The 19071-nt window shown below is 36.1% G+C and overlaps 1 protein-coding gene across 11 annotated transcripts in view; it reads left to right on the top strand.

Annotated features, from left to right (window-relative positions):
• Nucleotides 1-17803, top strand: part of TAFA5 (TAFA chemokine like family member 5) — a 402443-nt gene extending 384640 nt beyond the window's left edge. For 4 of the 11 annotated variants that reach the window (XR_010469610.1, XR_010469604.1, XR_010469606.1 and 1 more), the window contains 2 exons: nucleotides 13334-13426; nucleotides 14741-17803. Coding sequence is in view for 4 of the 11 variants with exons in the window: in XM_021284162.2 (XP_021139837.1) it covers nucleotides 14741-14799 (59 nt within the window). In the remaining 7 variants the exon portion in view is untranslated. The remainder of the gene's footprint in view (nucleotides 1-13333; nucleotides 13427-14740) is intronic. The other 7 variants (XR_010469605.1, XM_021284162.2, XM_021284143.2 and 4 more) reach the window with 3 other exon arrangements.
• Nucleotides 17804-19071: the final 1268 nt, after the last annotated feature.

Raw genomic sequence — 19071 nt, 5'->3', positions numbered from 1 at the left:
TAGGCATTCCTCTTGAATCTTGTAATGCTGTATTTATCATATTTACACTGGAAGGCACCTGAGAGATATTTACTGTGTAAATATTCTGTTATGCTACAGCCTTCAAAATGTTCAGGATCATTTTCAAAAGCAATTTGGGCCCACGGGGCTAGACCCTGTTCAGCTTTATTCACTCTGACTTCCTTTTCATAATTCCTGAGGAATATAGCCCATGGTCAATACAGATGTGAGTGTTCTCTAACAGTGAGGTCAAGAATGTGTATTTATACTGGTTTTCAACAGATTTAGTGTGGTGATTAGGGCACAAGTGTTAATGGAAGCAGATTATCGGAGGGAGCGCAGAGGGAAACAGGTGTTCTTAAATGGACTAGACTGCAATAGACTTGGGCATATGCTGTTCCTGTTTTATTGATGAGGCTTAAATCCAAGACTGAGTTCAATAAATATCCCGCCTAGTATCTTTGGTCATTATAATTTCATAAACAATCTTTTTTTTTTTCCCAGTAAAGTTGCTTACAGGCATATCATTTTACTTTTGCATACAACTAGGGGTGTGGCTACTGGGCAAAACTGAGCAATTTAGTGCTTGTCTTGTAGCTAAGTGTGTTTGCTATCCACTAAATGTGTATTCCATTATTTAAGTCTGAACTGAGGCTGATCCAGTGCATATTGGTATTCTGGGCTTCTGCATAAAGCACTGAATCCAAACGTAATTTCCTGAAAATCAGAGCTGCAGAAGAATACACCAGCCACCTTTTCGTAACAATACCACAGAGGACTCAAAGACAGAGCCAGAATCCAGTCCCTCAGGAAGTTTCATGGAGCCTGGACGCCGTTTTGCAGGTTAACTACCTGGAGACTAATAGATCTGGGAATCTCTGAGGTTTTGGGCTGTCCAAACTTCTACTGAATCAATTTATCAGAAGTCAGATATTCTGCTCTACCTCTCCCTGTGCAGACTTCTGTCACAAGGTACACAGAAGGCAGAAGATTGTTTCTCTTCAAGGAAGTGGCTGGTCTGCTGCAATTTATTCCTCTGTGAGGTAGTTCCCACAGCTGCCATGCTGCTTCACCCTGAGGAGCTGCGGTTCCTGGTGAAGAAAAGCAGGCAGGCATCCATCATCACTGGAGCCTCTTCTAGTCCATCACCGTGCAGTACAATGACACATCTGTACATGGCATGCTGGGGTTAATGAACAGAACCCTTACACTCAGTGATTAGATCTAATTAAAAATAGTTACCAATGAGTCAAGAAATTCGTGTTGTATTCTCGTTTCATTCTAGTAGATTTCAAAATCTACTTTGTCTCTATTCTAGAGTTAAGGTAAGGGAAAACAAACACTAAACCTTTCTTGTTTTAGGTGTACCACTGTGCAGCCAGGAGCATTGTGAGGAGCAGAGAGAATGTGATATTGCAAACTAGCACAGATGATGTTCTTTTGAGAAAAAAAAAAAAAATAAAAAAAAAAAGGAACTACTTGAATACTTCTTACACATCACTCGATTAAAAATAGACCCGAATCTGTGAACAGGTTGACATTGCACTGTGAGACATCCGCCAAGCAAGTACTAACCAGAACCTTCAGACTCACACAATTTAGCTAAGGGCTTCTCTGACATAATAAAATCTAATAATTCTGCTATGCTAACAGCCATACTACTTCCAGATACTGCACCTAAATTTCTCCTTAGACCCCTTATCTCTTTCTATAATTGAAATGTTACGGAAGTGTATGCCTTATTCCATCTTCAAAATCCCAGTAAATAACATTATTTTCAGTTTGTAGGTGACAGCTGCGAACTATGTTAAAGGTAAAGTATGGCTGTTGGACTATGTGCCTTATTTGCGATTAGAGTTGAATTGTGAGTTCTACAGTCTTTGTTCACACAGTTGATCAGTAATAAATAAAAAGCTTTTTTATTATAGATATTAAACAGCAGAAATGTAATCAACAAGTAAATAATTACATTTATTTGGCAAAAGGATCGGGGAGTTTTTTTTTTTTTTATTATTTGTCATTTTGTGAGCCTTAAGGACTTTGTGAAGAGTTCAGCCTATCTTTCATATCTTGAGATTAAAACGCTTCCTTCCCCTAACTCACAAACTTGCCAGACTGAAGTGTTCTGCCACATTTTTCACTTTTGGACACTATGTTACAGTTTCTATGAGCAAAATATCCTTTACAGAGATGACTGGGAAATAAGCCAGTTATAATGGTCTCAGGAGAATCTGCAGGACTGCAGAAAAACAAAAAGTATACTTATATTCATGTACATAAATGTCTCAAATTAGCACAGCAAATGGGAATTGACAGCTTTTGATGAATCTTGGCACTAATTTCAGATCAAACTGTGTACAAGGCTTTAAATCAAAATGTATATATCTCTTTGTTTACATTAATACAGATCTGAATCTGTAGCTTCTGAATAATGTCTACTTACGATACTTATCCTTTTTTCCTAATGTTAATACTGTTTGTGTGGTTTTGGCCTATCGCACAATTGACTAACTCATAAGTGAGCAGGGCAGTGTCATTGCTAGGAATGACAGGATCACGTTCAAATCACACTGTTTGTTCATTTTGATGGCAAAGTGCTAAATTGCAGTTTATATGTGCTTGGCCATGGGTGTCTGGTCCATGTTTGAGGAAGGTGACCTCTGGTAAATACTGATTTTTTTGTTGTTTGTTTGTTTTGTTTTCTATCTGGAGTCAGCCCAGAGCATTCCAAATGTCAGAGCTGTGACTTACCACATTGCCAGATTTCGAATGAGAATTCCCAGGAACAGAGCTGGAATGGAATATGCAGATACTCTACTATTTATAGAAGAACACTAGTGTAATCAAATATCAGCATAAGTACATCTTTAAATGGAAAATCATGGTGAAAAGGCCCCCATTACCCATTGATATAGCTGTTCTGCATTTTGAAAGTCTGTATGAAGAAGAAGTACCAGAGGTTAACTAATTGTACTTTATCAGAGTAAGTTTAAAGACTTGACAGTGCATATATTGTAAAAAAGTGAACCTTCCTCACCCAAACTTTTAGTCATATAGAGTGCTGGTGTGGAGTTTTTAAAAGTGAAGGGAGAAGGTTCAGAAAGAATTTCAAACTCTCCTGAACAAAAGGTTAAATCAAAAAACAATCAGTGCAATAACTAATCACATTTGTTAAAACTTGTTATTTTCACTTCTTCTTGACATTGAAGTATTTCAATACTTTTAATGTTGGAATCCAAAATAAACTTTTTAATTGAATCACATTATTTCACATGTTCATTACTCATATGACATTGTTTTATGGCATATCAGTAGCAATTATAACATTTCATACTGACATATTATAATAGGATGTATTGATCAAATCAATTTTTAGGTACACAATTCATTTTGTGATTATCTCAGTTTTAAATTATTAGGGCCCAATGCTACTTAACACTGATTAAAACATGTAGATCAAAGTGTCCTCTGTCCATGCTGTAATGAAAAGAAGCTAAGCATCAAATGTACTAATTAGAAAAGCAGCTATTTTGCTGTTAATATCTTAGCCTGAAATATTTTTTTCTAGGAAGATGAAAACAGCATCTTATCTTTTGAAGTTGCACAGCATACAATTGTTTATTAAAATTAAAAAAAAAAACCTACAACACAACAAAGAATATATTTTTTAGAATATATATTAAAAAAATAGAGACTTTAGAAACTCATTGCTGTTTGCCTTTCCCATCATCACTGGAGAGACATAGGTCATTCCAAAAGGTAAGATTTCATCTCATTTACATTAGACATTCTTAGAGCATTCAATATGATTTTTGCGTTCTAACTGAAGACACCTAAATAAGTTAACCAAGGTATGTGTGTGTAGTTGCAGTATGCACTGAAAAGCTGGATTGCCACCTCAAAAATGTCTGGTTGTCCACTAAAGTGTCCTTGGCAAACAAAATTCTAAGTTAGGCTTTTAGAAGCCCAAAGGTCAATGAGATAATTATTAGAGCCCAGGTTTCCATTTTTCAGATAGCAGTATAATATCATTTCACCACAGCACAAACGACACTGTGACACTGAAAATAAGACATTTCAGTCAGTTCTTACTAACAAGTGATGCTAATTACTTAAGTAATAAATGTCAGAATTAATGGTATATACTCATAATAGTGTATCTTATTATACAGTACTACTCCTGGGATGCAAAATGAAAAAGTAATTGATTCACTTTAAAATGAAAGTTTAACTGTTTGAAATACCTTTTATTTATTGAACAAAATTATTCAAAATAGTTTTATATGTTTACATTGCACCTATTGAGTCTGGCAGTGATAAAACAGTTTATGAACAGAGTTAATCATTGTATGTAGAGGAGAGCTGCAGCTAAGCCTTACAAACAGATGTAACTGCTGGGCAAATATGCTTGTACCTTGCAAGGCTTTCAATAGCACTTGCCTGTCTGTGTTGTCATTCCCACAGTGGTTCCTGTGAATCTCACAGAATCTGTGGAACACACCCACATTATCTCCTATACAGATCAGTTTTCCTTTTCTACTTAGAAAAAATAAAAGTTTCTTTTTTTCATTTCTGTTTAATTAGCAGAAGACTGCCAATGTCAGAGAAATGCAAACTATTTCTTGTTAATTAATCCTGATACAGTGACATCTCCAAGAAACTCGTAATCTAGGCCAAGACCCATTCTGAGAATGCTGCACAGGTCTCCTTCTGACAGTAGAAACTCAAACCATATGATGTCATTTGTGCATTAGTTCTGTTCTATATGCCGTGTAATTCCTGACCTCAAAGGAAAGGTTGATCATGACTTCTTCCGTCTGATATTTATGAAATGTTGCCTAGCATGTCTGGCAGAGTCAGTAATACATTTTCCTCTTTTTCTGTTTTGTCTCTTGTTTCTATAGCATCTGAGTTTCGTGTGATTTCTCATAAAACATTCTCAAGTTTCACCCACGCAAGCCATCTGGACTATAGTTAATATTTTAGGACCTATCCCTTTAACTTTGATGTACTTTCTTGTAACTGCTAAAACATGGTGATATCTCTTCCTTCTGTCTTGAGAACCTCCCCCTCACAAAACCAGACAGAGGAACCAAGGGCTTGATACTGCCAGCAGCTGAAATTTTTCCAATCTCTTGTATGTTTTTTTTCAAATCTGAAAAAATCCATGAGGAGTAAAAGAAATCTGTGAGCTCTCAGCAGCAAAAATCCTACCATAATGAAAACATTAAAATCCTAAATTTATAATATCTAATATTAAAAACAAGTTTCATGTTAGTGGTTCCTGGAGTTGGTTTGTTGCATTAGATTATTAACTTGGAAATGTTACTGTGCTGAACAGCACAGGTATGTGTGATCCACTGTCTTCACCTGAAGCTTGTTTCCTTCTCAAGTTCATCGAATTTTGTCTGAGTAACTGTTTAATGAACCAGGAACATCCCTTCTACACCTGGAACAAGTGAGAAATGGAAAAATGCATTTTAGTCTGATTTAACTGAGAAGCACCTCTTAAATATCTCAGTAATTTCTGAAGTATTCTCAGGGTCTGATGTTACTATTTGTCATTCTTATGTGAAAACAAGCTTGAAAGATAACAAAGGTCAGGTAAATGTTTCTAAGAAACAAACCGACAGCTCTCATAACACTTGTAGTGACATGTGCTTAGTCTAATAAGACACTTGCATCCTCCTGAACTTCTAAGATTGTGTGATAACTGTAATGACATTTTTCTGTTAAGGACAGACCCGCACAAATGTTTCATGGTCTGTCTCATAGCTTTAGCTAACCGAACTGTGATTGCTGGTTTCTTAGGCCAGGGACTCATCACAAGATTGGCATGTTATTTCTGTTCCCTGTCATCTGTGTGACTCAACCCAGAGGAAATGCTCAGTCACAAGAGTGTGATTTGGGCAAGTGATGCATGTGGAGCTGCACTAGGGTCTAGTGGGTCGCTCATGACCAAGTGGGGCCCGCTGAGTCACAGGCAGGAGCAGCTTGGGACTCTTCAGCTTGAGAAAAGAGAATAAGGACAGACTTCAGTTCTCTGAATGCACGTGTCCAGGGCAGGCTGAATGCTCCGAGCATCTAAGACGTGCTCAGGAGCACAAATGTATGACACAAGGCATTTTGAAGTGCATCTGCAGGTAAGAGGAGATGCCCAAAGATGTCCCACAGCCGCTAAGCATCTATGCTTAGGTAGAATTGAACCCTAGGTTTTGTTGACCCTCACTGAAATAGCACTTAATCATCACATATAGATACCTACATTCAGGTTTCATAATCTCTGAATCTGAGCCAAGGAGATTGTAATAACAGGGAGTTGAAGGGCTGTCATGGAAGAGACACTGGTCTGGGAATCCCTAAAATCTGATTGAGAAAGGTTTGAGAAAGAAAGTTGAGAAGAAAGAAAGAAAGTCCCTACAAGGTAAGGGACTCACACCACTTCAATAAGTGACACATGAAACTAAAAAAGGTGGTAAGATTCTTTGAGACTGATGTGTTTGTGTGTGGAGAGATGACCAAATTCACTTCCTCTCCTGCTCTGCAAAAGTTGTATTGCAGCTGCTTTTATATAGTTCTGTCATTTGTGTTTGTAAAATGTATGGTAAATTGTAGAAAATTCCTTGACATTTGCCACAATTTATTTTTCCTCTTTTGTTGTTTGTTTTCAGTCTTCTGCAGAAATCTGATCACCACAGCACTGCTTGCCAAAATACCACAGAAACAGGGTAGAGCTATGGTGATCTTGCCAAAGAATTTAGATCCAACATGCTGCACAGTGTACAGAGCGCTGTGCCTCCAGTAGACAGTGACACACTGATTCATTTTTGAACTACTACATTTTATGCATCTCTAGTTTGTGTTAGGTTTAAATATATTTGCACTGTTAATCAGAATGCTACACAGTATAATGCATTGAGGTGTCTGCTTTGTTACTAGGGATTAAAAATGTTTTAATTGGCTATTTTGGGATAATGATCCTTAAATTCCCTGTCTCATCCTTCTTCCCAGTTTTTCCATAGTCATGCAAAACTTAAAACTGGAGGATGAGCATGGGTCTACAAAAGGATATTTCAGTCAGGGTAATAAAAAAATATCATGAAACAAACATCAAGTATTTCCTGAAAGGAAGTACAAGAGGACTTGAAAGTCTTTAAGTTTGATTAATATGTTGTCACTAAACAAAAGATCAACATATATTGCTGTATGCAAATTATCTACTCCTGTCAGTTTTCCCCTTACCTTATTGAGAAATATCCTCCCCAAATCTTGAAGAAAATACTTTGTCCAGTCACTACATTTTCCACTGTCATTTCAGAATGTTCATGGTTGAACGAAGGATTGAAGGATCTCTAAAAATCCTTGGTTTTCGTCTGATACAAGACAGGAAAGTTGACTTTTTAAGGAATATACATTTCAGTTTCCTGAACAACTTTACTGTTTCTGTGGTGAGGTGTTTCAGGGAGAGATTTTTTTACATTTTGTAATGTATCTTTGAGGCCCAAAACTAAATCTCATAAACCTGTCAACAAGGTCTGTTAGGCTGGGAATTTTAGGGTTTGTACTCAAAATGAGTAGAATCAAGGTTTACAAAGCTGAATTAATTTGTGCTAATATATGCTTGTATTGTTTTCCATATGCATATGAGAGGAGTGTCTAAGAACAGTTGTGTTTCAGAAAAATTTACTTTTAGAAAATATGTCTTTCTTTGCAGTAGGCATAAAAACTAAGAACAGTGGTGAGCTTTCTTCTAAATATGTGTCCACATATATTTCAACTTTGTTGAAGAACACACTTGCTTCTCTGCGTTTGCAGTGGATGCCTCTGTGTTATTTCTACAGAGAATCCTACATATGTTCTTGCTTTTGTTTTAAACCAGGCTGTTATAGAACAAAAACCCTCATGCATTCTTCTTACCTGACCTACATACATCTTTTCTCTTCCACTCCCACTCCTCACAGTTGTCCACTTCTTTCTCCTCAAGTCACAGGCAAAGGCTAAGCAGAGTAATTTTTAATACTGAGATTTATTTCCCATACACAACTTATTTATAAAAATCCCATGTAAAAAGTCATCTCCTGTGCTACAGTGCTTTCTGGAATTATGCGAAACATGACTGCTTTCTTAAGCAGTACATTTTCAGATGAAATACAGAAAGCAGGCATGGTATCTTGCTGGTGAACATTGACTCTTCAGTTCCATCACTAACAGTTAAACTTCTTGTATAAAGCTCATGTTTTGTAAGTCAGAATTATCTCTTTTAATGGATGAAATATCCTAAATATTCCATCTAAAACTATTTTCACAATCAGTCTTAAATCACTGCTCCAATTTTTATTGGGACTGTGAGACTAACTTTGCTTTAGACCAGCTGCCTGTCAATCAGATCTCACTCACAGATGCCTCAAATAATCTTCTCTAATTAGAGAAGAAGTAACAGTTCAGATTTCTTTGCACATTTCAATGCTGGGTGGTGTGGGTTATTGTTGGGTTGGTTTGGTTGTTTTTTTCTCCATCAGGTAGACTAGTAAGCTTTAACTATAGGCAAGTCTGTTTTTCCAACTTTGTAGTTAAAACTCTCATCACCTTCTTCATGAGATATTCTTCTCTTGTGGCAATACAAGCATTATTGTACGGAAAGTCACAATATTTAACAAATTTTTATTAGTACACAGAAATATTAAAGGCATTTATTTCACAAAAAGTTTTAACCTAATTAAGGTTATGTCTTTGTTAAGATTTGTTTATCTATATATAGTATGCTTTCAATAAAGGTATGAATAGTCATAATTCATACATCAAGTTACTGCATTTAAATAAAAATAGATTCTTAGATGTGTTGGTGATTTAATCTCAACCTGTCTCCTACCTTAGAGAAAAGCCTCAGGAGCAGTAAATCCAGGTTATTTCTTCAGTACCCTGGGGAAAGCCCCTGGCTATTCTTACACTGTTTCAATTGTGCTAATATTGCAGTTGCTTTTATTTGAAGAGCAAAAAGGAGGCAGAGAAGTAGTAATTTCTCAAGTTTACAGTTCCATGCCAGTTACAAATCTTAGTTTTACCTGCCTCAAAACTTCATGTAGGTGCATGCCTCTAAACATGTTTAAAGAGCAAAAAGAAATCAGATAGGATTGGGTTACTTACTCAAGGCCGTTAGCTAGTTATTTTAAGTGTGTTTCTATATTACCCAGCATACAATAGATGAAAAACACACTGGTTTGCTTTGTTACACCTTACAAGATGTGTGATTTTCTTCATCATTCTCTCTTTCTATCCACCTTGCTTCATGGAGCTGACTAGACTTTCATGGAGGGGGCAGAGTGAGACCTGCCTGGCTCTTTTGTTATCCACAATAGCTCCAAATGCTACTCCAGCCAAATATCTCCCATGCTTACCTTGGTGCTCAAGGGCTTTGAATGCTCTGAGCAAAGATACTCTTGTTGCTTGCTCTTCTGCTACCACCATTGTTTTTCCTTTGCATATGCTCAGATGCTATAAAGCAAGATTACCTTATTATATAGGCCTAAGCCTGAGTTCTTAAACACAAGTCACCTGCATGACCCTGTGTCAAATGTATTTCAGCTGGGTTACAACACTTGGATATACCATTTTTATGCATTTTAAGGATTATCTAAGTGTAAGAACTGTGCCAGTGCCTTCACTAGTATTGCTTGTGAAGTAATGGGCAATTCAGTAGAGGGAAGGAGTGTATGATCAGACCAGCACCTTCTAAGATCTTATAAATTCAAAAAAGGTAATGGGAGACAAACAGGGTTTTAACAGAAAAGGAACTTAATAATCAAGCTCATAGTCCTGGCAGATGCTTAGGGGAAGCTGCGAAAACAGGGCTAGGAGTGTTATATAAGGGGAAATGGCACTTTTTGGTTTTAGTTCTGGGCAGACTATTGATATTAAAATAATTGTTATTGGGGAAAAAAAGCCTCCTTTGCAAAGAGTCTCAGGGTTGGAATAAATACTTCAGGAAACAACCGATGGGTGTTAAAGAAGAGGCGCGTTCTTCTAGGTAGCTAATGACTGGATTCTGTGGTCTGTAACTCACGAATGCTACTTAATTGGAGTGTAGCACAGGAAGGCATGGCTGCATATGCACTACTGAATACACTAGGCTACTTTCAATAAACATTCACCCATAAGCACAGACTCTAGTTTTGACCAATCTTATTATTCCTAGTTTTGCAGGTTTACAGTTTGATCTCTGAAGATATCCTTCCCATGGCTAGCTCAGTGAGATGGAATGCAGCACTAATAAGTATAGTAGCTTCCATGTTTGTCATATTCCTAATAGCCACAGGCACTTTAAAGTTAGATTAACTTGTCTTTTTCTGAAGACTAAACAGTTCAATTTGCATATATGAACAGTATGGAGAAAGGAAGAGGAAGGGACAAAACCAGAATACATTTTCAGGAGGTACTGTGGGAGTTCTCATAAATGCAACAGGTCATTACTACTGTTTGGATCATCACCAGACATCTACATTTTTATTCCCATAAAGCATGAGGTATCTTGCAAGGCAGTGTAAGGTTTTCCTTGGGCATTTTAATGCTTTTATATCTTTCTTTCTGCATTATACATGCTTAGGTATTCAGGGATCTAGAACAGACAGCTGCAGAAGCAGAGGGGAAAGACATGCTGTTTCTCTGACTTGCAGTCAGTTGGTAAAAGGTTTGGGACTGTTTCCATTATGAGTAGATTTCTGAGACAGAGACTAGCCCAACCTACATCTATCTCTGTGAATTAACTTTGTGCAAAATGTTGTGGGGTTTGTTTGTTTGTTTGATTGATTGTTTTTCATATAATAGTACAAGAAGAAAAAACGAAGACCCAAACCAAAAGCCATTTACACTGATGGGTGCTATACAGAACCCTAGGACTCAGAGAGGCGTTTTTAAGGCTGTAGTTGAAAGTGTAAAATACCTAGTTTAGACAAGTAGTTCAGCTGTTAGGCAACACTGAAACCTCTTTAATATGACCAGTTACTTTTTAGGCATCCAGAAATTGGTGCTGGAAACATGATCGACAGTTCTGAACAGTCATCACAGAGTAGCTGTATAACTACAATAGTCAGTCATGTAAAAGCACTTGGCTACTGTAGCAAAAATAACGAGTTTAATTCACTCTGAGTTTCATTTTTATTCTAAAAATATGGAGTGGAAACCAGCTGAAACTGCTAAAGCTTTACCAGGCTTGACACTGTATTGTTGGTATTTATGTGGATTCCGTTTAAAACAAAAGGTCAGACCAGACATGCTTGAAACTCAGTCCTGACTGAAAATATTTACCAGCTACAGTAAGCCTGGCTCAGTTTTCTGGTTTGTGATGAGACACTCAAAGATTTTTGTCACTAAAGTCGATCCTAGATACTACACTGAGAGACAAACAGAGGTTTTTGAGTGGGTTTCCTTTGATGGGAAGCTTATGTAAGTCTGCAAAGCACCACATATTCCCATCTTCTCAAGGTGACTCAGATATGTTCTTTGTCTTTGACCATAAGAATGAAACAATGGATCCTTTTATTTTATGTACCATTAGGGCACAGTTGGAGAAAGATCATCCCTAATTCTATTCCCTTCAGAGTAAGACAAATGAAGTGGACTCTGTTATAATTTGCTCTAATAAGCCAAATATTCTCAGGACATACTCAAGCCATCCAAGAATTATAATAAGATATATATGGTCATATGAAATGTATTGTTTCTTGTGCTCTGGTTTATCTATTATAATGCGGTCAGGAAAATGATTTTTCCTCTTGAGCAGAATTCTGTGGAGCACACAGGAGCTTGGTCTTCCATGACGTAAGCAGTCAGATAATGTATTTTGATCTCTGGTACTAGATGCCTGCTCAATATGTCAAAGTTGAAGAAGGTCAAGAGTTCTCCAGACTTACAGCCAGAACATCTGGTTCCTTCAGAAGGAAGCAGAACCTGCTATCTGAAGCACTGCATAGAAATTCTGATTTAATTGAAGTCAGTGAAAAACAGACTTGTGCAATAGTCCGTAGAACTGAGATGAATTCTGTGTAGAGAAGGACAGAAAAGAAAATCTTGTACTATGTGATTGATGCCCAGGCTGTCTTTAATTTGATGCTGCTGCAAATTTCTGAAATGAAGGGAGAAAAGGAACAAAACAATACCAACACACCTACTCAAGCTTTAAAGCAGTTTTGTGTATGTAGTTATGGAATTTACAGTTTTCATTGCAATTTACTGACTTAATTAATATTCCAGAAATTGCTGCCAGACAATCATCAAGAGTATCATTTTCCTTCAAACTTGCCTACCAGGGATGTGGTACTTTTTATGGTTTGAACTATTAGTATAAATAGTAAATGAGTCCTTTTTATGGTCATTTTGGGAATCCCTATTTTCTCTTGGTTGTTCTGTCTGTTTTTCTTGTGAGTGGTTAATTTACCTGTAATGAGGAATGAAAGAAGAAAAACCAGGGGGTGGGAGGGTAGGTGTCCATCCTCTTCCTTTTGTCCCAACTCGACACTCTCTCCTATCCTCCTCTATCCTTTTTATCTGTTGTTCCTGTTACCTATCTTACTTCTTTTTCATGCCTTCATTAATAAATGATGTTTAAACTTCCCTGGCTAACCTATGCTTTTTTTTTTTTTTTTTTCCCCTCTCATTTTTTTTTCTCTCGTTGTCCAAAGCTGTAAATTCACCACCTCTAATCTGTTCCTGTCATAACTTTATTTCAAGCCTGCTCTCTGTCCTGCCTCAGCATTTTGAAAATGCATAACCGTCTCCCTTCTCTCCTTCTTTTAAAGCGCTGATACCATATTCATGCAGCAGGGGTGTGCAAAGTGGAGACTGGGATAGCAAGTCAGGAAGGAAGTTTTTATATCCATAAAGTGGCAAAGCAGCAGGTATCTGCAAATGAATGTGCTTGTACCCGAATTCTCCCTCTATCCTGGGACCAATATGGTGGAGAAGCACACTATGAAAACACCGAACACATATTCTATTAGCAGTTTACGCTATTGCTTTTATCTTTGGGCCATTCCAGAATAATTCAGGAAAGATGGAGCTAAGTCAGCCTTATTCTTAACACAATGGTAGTTTACTTTCAGACCTAATAAACAATAAATCTTTTGCTTTGTGTCTCACTGCCTGAAAAGTATTACTACCCAAAAAGTATTACTGCCTTAAAAGTTGTGTTATTTTCTAAGGGGAAGAAGCCCCAAGAAAGAGTATTAAGGGGGAACAGAACAATTAATAGAAGCAAAACTTTAAAATAATTTCTCTTGCTGAATGTATATTTAAAAGAGGGGAATATATCACAATAATCAATGAGGTTTTTTGCCTTCAGCCTGTCTGAGGCCATGTGGTTTGGAGATCTGATCACTAGTCCGAAAAGGAAAGCCTGTTTGCAAGATTTCTGGGGTGTTTTTTCCTGGAAAAGGTGAGAGGACAAAAGCAGAAATCTATGACATATACTTTATGCCTTATAAGGAAAGTATTCATCTTTCTGTCTGTCTATCTATCTTTCTACATACATATATAGAGAGATCCATATGTTTTAAGCTGTCACTAAATTGATATGGAGACAGGTATTTCTTTTGTTTACTGCTCTGAGAGTTAGATTAAAAATTCTAAATTTAATACATGCCTTGAACCAAGCTAACTGGATTTTCTTATTGGTTTTGCTCTTACATATTCACCGTTCAGTGTTTTCTGGAGTTATGTGTGATATTTCCATAAGTAATAACAGTTCGGACTATTTGGAGAAAGAACAAAGCCAAAGCGGAAGACAGTGTTTGAACATTCAAAAGACATTGTGTCACAATCATACTTGCTAAATACACCTCAAAACATTTTGTCTTGTACAGTACCTGTGTAATTTTGAAACCATTTCTAAACTGATATTTTGGGTGAGCATGACTAGCTGGCTCCGTGTTGTAAAACTCAGTCATTATTTTCTCACTTGTGTTGTGCTGTCTTCCAGAAATCTTGTTTTCTTTAATAGTGTGAACTTTGGTTTTGTTTCTCTTTCAAACCACTGCTTTCATTCAATTTTCTTTTAAACAGGTGAATCAGGTATCCTTTGCCCATTTTTATTCTTTCATCTTTTATTCTATTTTTTTTTTCTGCTGTGTAACTAATACGATTTTCTGATTAAATTCACTATTAATAAACATTATTTACATTATTCTGCACTTGTAATAGCATCACTAGAGGGCAGTATTGATTAAATTAGACACACTCCAGTGCTCATTGGAAACTTGAAGGCAGAAAAGCATCCACTATAAACATGCTTGCATTTTTAATAAATGGTCATGGCTTTCGTGTCCATTTTTCATCATATCCTATATGTACAAAGTAATAGTCATCTTCATCACTATCTGTATTAGATCTTGTTCTATGTAACTTTAATGCAGGTGATAGAACATTCTGTGATATTATTTTTCAAAAAAAGAATGTACCTGGAGCTTGGTAGAAAGTAGATGGCATTGAAGTTATTGTAAATTATAATTTATACTCATGACTTTGTTAGAAATAATGATTAAAGTGTTAATTTTCTATAATGACTAAAAATATAGGTTTGTTCATCTGTTGTTTCTCAAGGAAAATGTTTCCTGTGAAAAATAACTATCTTCTGATTCATTAACTGTCTCCTTGAAAAATCTTCATAGAGCATATTTTAAAATAATGGACAGCAAAGATAACCAGGATTGTAAATGAAAACACTGACTCATTTGTTCTTATTGATTTACAGGTCTCCTGACAAATGCAGCAACACAGAATCCTCGAAGGAGTGGTTTAGGCTCTGTCTGAGCTACTTAACTTAGTCAAGTTTCACTGCTGTGGATCACCATCCGTTAAATGTCATCAGCTCAACTGTCTGTTTCCCTGTATCTCATGAATGACAGCATAATTCCTCTCCCATCATGAGCTAAAGTTTGTTCTGCCATTCTAAGGATCACTGGACTAAGGAATATAGAAAAAGATATGCTTGGGCATTAGCAATACAAAAAAGTTCATGGTTAACGTTTCATCTGCGTTATACACCACTGCTGGACTTGCTGTTAGCTACATGTTTTAATCCGAAGAGTCTGCTACAATGAAGAGTATCATCCCAATCAGCCTTAGAGAAGACTGTTTTGCATATGGGAGGACACTGAGGTGCAAAAGAGAAACTCTTCTTGTACCCTAAACTGTCTGAATTGCTTTTATTTTCTTATACTTTCAGTATATACAATAGACCAAAGAGCAAAATCTATTTTAAAGTGGACAAAATCTTACTGTTAACAGAGTTATGTCATTAAGTTGTAGGAGGTCTCTACAAAGACATAATCCAGCTTTCACAGAGCTGAGATGTTGTTTTCCAGCAGAAGTCTTTATGAAAAGCTGCAGTAAAAACTAACTCAGAGACCTGCTCTTGAAATTCCACGTTTGAGAGAACGTAGTGGAACACCGAGAGAAAACAACCTATGTTTGAAAAACTTGGACAAATAGAACACAAACTGTCTACACAGCACCTTTATTCCTCTGTACTTAGATTGACTTTCTCGTACTAAAATCATTTTCAGTTTTAACCAGTTAAACATGCCTCTTCTACAGTTCCATTTTTGATAGTTAAAGTTGGATAATACAGTATTTGCAAAGAGCATGTTTGGTCATCTGTGGCCTATGTCTCATCTGATACACCATTTAGCACCAGAAAGCTAATTAAAGAGAAAACAAAAGTAACACTTGTTTGAAAGAGATCATTAAATGTATTTTGAAAAGCCTAAAGTTATATATTTAACAGTTTTTATATGTTGTATATTTGTAGAAAATCCTATTTAACAATTAACGTGATAACTCTGACAGTCATGACAAGTGGTTCAGAGTTAAGTTGTGTTTTATTACTTCAGTTGTCTCTGAAGTGACTGGTGTCGTTTGCTTTCTTCCATTGGGACATTCTGGATGTAAAGCATGACCAGAGAGGACTGTGTAGAAAAAGCAAAGAACAATGTTGTTTATATTACATAAATGCATTCAACCATTGCACTGTTGGAAGGCATTTTTTATTTTTATTTTATTTTTAATTTTGTCTTTATGTACTGATAAAAATAGAGTGTAAAATATTTTACTCATTGCTCTTCATAGCAAGGTTTGTTTTTCTTTCTTTCTTTCTTTCTTTCTTTCTTTCTTTCTTTCTTTCTTTCTCTGTCTCTCTACTCTTTTTCTCCCCCTACTTTTATGTAAGGGTCAGTTTGAAGCCTGTTCCTTAAACCCATTTTCAGTGTTTTACCTCATTGTTAGAAAGCCCAATTTTTGGCATTATTGGTTAGCGAAAATTTAGCAAAGACAGCATAGATGAGGGGAAAATTATGATAAAACAGAGAAACAAAATATTTTTCCCTTTTACTGTACCTTTCAGTATCTAACTTTGGTACATGTTGGTATGATGCAATCAACAAGGGAGCTTAATTTCTTCCTGGCAAATGTATTATGGTTTCAAGTATACTACCTAATACTCCAGTTAACTTTTAGTGTTATGCTAGTTCTATTCTACTAAAGAAAAATGTATAGAAGTTGTTCAAGTGACCATAGATGAAAGGTACAAAAATGAAAAGTTGATTAAAGAATTTTATTTTAAGGCCTGCTCTAATACTGAGGCTTATTTAATGCAGAGGTTGCAGGAAACATAAACTATAGATGATTTTGTCTTCAAGTAAAATAAATATATACAGAATTCTTATTTAATCTTAGGATTTTGACCAGTGTCAAAGTAGCAATTAAAGCCCAGCCACTTGAAAAGTGTTATGTACTGACTGCACTATAAATGACCAATGTCAGGTTTAAAATGTCATGCAATAAATTATGCTAAATACATTTACTGTACATGTAGACCTCAAGAGCCAGATCCCTCACTCTACCAACTCTGTTTGAATTTATTTTAAAGGGAGTATAGTAGCCTTATTTAGTAAACACAGAACAATTAAAAATGTTACATAATTTTTGTTGCTTTACAGTATTCAGTTTTGTGTTGGTTCAGCTAAATTATGAAAAATAAAGAAAATCCTTTTATAAGTGAGACTTTTGTTCCCTGAGAATGACATCACCGAAGGAATTTCACCAGATTATAAGTAAGGTGGGGGCACAGAGAAGAAGACTGAGTGATAGAATGGGAAATTGAGGACATTGGTTGTGTTTTGAAATTTCAGTTTTACTCTTACCTTTTCAGGTCTTGGGTACCTCTATTCTTGTATTCTCAGTTACAGATCAGATTAAGGTCATGTATTTTCTGGGAACCAGATCCCACTAATGGACGTCTGAAATCTTTACATCTAAAATCATACCTTCCAATCAGTTCTGAATATGCAAGCTTATGTCTTTGTTTTCTGAGTACTTTAAATGCTCAACAAAATGTAAATGTACATCCTTTCTAAGGTCTACTCTGGACAAAAATATCAAGGACAAGAGATTCACATTATTCATCAGAGGCGATTTCTAATTGCTGAGTCTCTTGTGTACAACAGACACCTCAAGGCACTTAAAATGTGTTTTGTACTTTTCCCTCCTCCCCCAAAATGTACAGTTTCAATCAAACAAAATATACTGGCTACCTTTGTCACTGTGAATTGCTACTCTAAAAGCAGTGGTGAAATGTTTCTCTCTCAGGAACAATATGTTTTCAGAATATTGTGAACTTCTAATTTTAAAAAAACAAAGTTACATATTTCTTTTGGTTTTGTTTCCGAAAGTATTTTGTGTGCCTCTTCCAAAGCAAAATTTGAAACAGGGAGGGGAATGTCTTATTTGAATGCTATTAAATATTCTTAATTTCTCAGCTTGCAAACAAGTAACTTTTTCAAAACACACTTGGAAGAGAAGAATAAAGAAAAACACACAATATAGTAATGAGAACAAACTCTAGAAATACAGTAAACCTTTAAACATTTTTTTGAAAAAGCTTCTGTGTAGCTTTCTGTTAGCCCAGGCAAGGGCAGATATAACTGCTGCTTTAAACATCTGGGATATCAAATGGAGCAAATATTCACACACTATAGCAATCAATATGACATGTCATTCACCAATTTCATAGTTGTGCTTTTAGCTTTTTTTTTTTCGCCAATTCATTCAGTGTCTGCAGAGCTCAGGTTTTATACATGTGGTATCCTCAATCATTCACTTGTTTACTGAAACTATACCCACATGCTGTTGCATAAATCTTTAACCCAGACACTTACTATCTAATATAGCCTATTCATCACAATCGTAAGTACTAATTAGAGTTTCCAGAAGAAAATAAAGAATTCAACACTGTGTGTAAAGAGTCTGTATGGCTATGAGGAACAGCTGAAGTAGAAGTTGGTAAATTGATTGGTTGAAAGGAAAATCAGAACACTGACTGCCTGGGCCATTGAAAGAAAGTGGAAAGAAAAAAAAGCACAAGTCAGCGCTGGATGTAGACAGAAGAAGCCACACACACACACACAAAAAAAAAAAAAAACAAAACAACAAAAAAACACCCACAAACCAACCAAAAGAAAGAATTGGAATAATTGAAAAAAAACCCAAAAACTGAATATATGAAAAAAGAAAAAGACAACAAACAAACACAACAAACAAACAGAACCAACCAACTTTCATCACATAAACCTACATGCATGCAGTACCTTTCCTGGTTAAAAAAATTACAGAAGGCGTAATTTGTTTTTAATCCTCCTTGTATGCTTTAGATTAAGAATAACATGTACATGAATAACAACCAAAGACTGGGAAAGCGTTGACTAGAAGCATTGCATAGAGCTGCAGAAGCAGTCACTACCCTCATTAAAGGGACAAAGTGAGAGATGACAGGAAAAGAAAGCCTTTGGCATGTAATGTCCCAAGATTTAAAATTGTTTGAGATAAAAGGTTGGATAAGTACCATATAGAATAGCATTTTCTATGAGGTTTAAAATAGATTTAATGAAGACTGGATTAGAACTACCATGAAATAGTGGAAAATAGGCCCAGTTTCTGATTCCCAAGGCAACTTTTAGTGGAACAGGCTTAGTCAGAGGTTTCCTCTTGTAGTGAGAATCCTTGGAAGGTAAAAGACCCTCTAACTAC

Source organism: Columba livia, chromosome 1 (assembly GCF_036013475.1).
Source record: "Columba livia isolate bColLiv1 breed racing homer chromosome 1, bColLiv1.pat.W.v2, whole genome shotgun sequence".
In the NCBI taxonomy this organism is placed as follows: Eukaryota; Metazoa; Chordata; class Aves; order Columbiformes; family Columbidae; genus Columba; species Columba livia.
This window is presented reverse-complemented; position numbering and strand designations above follow the sequence as displayed.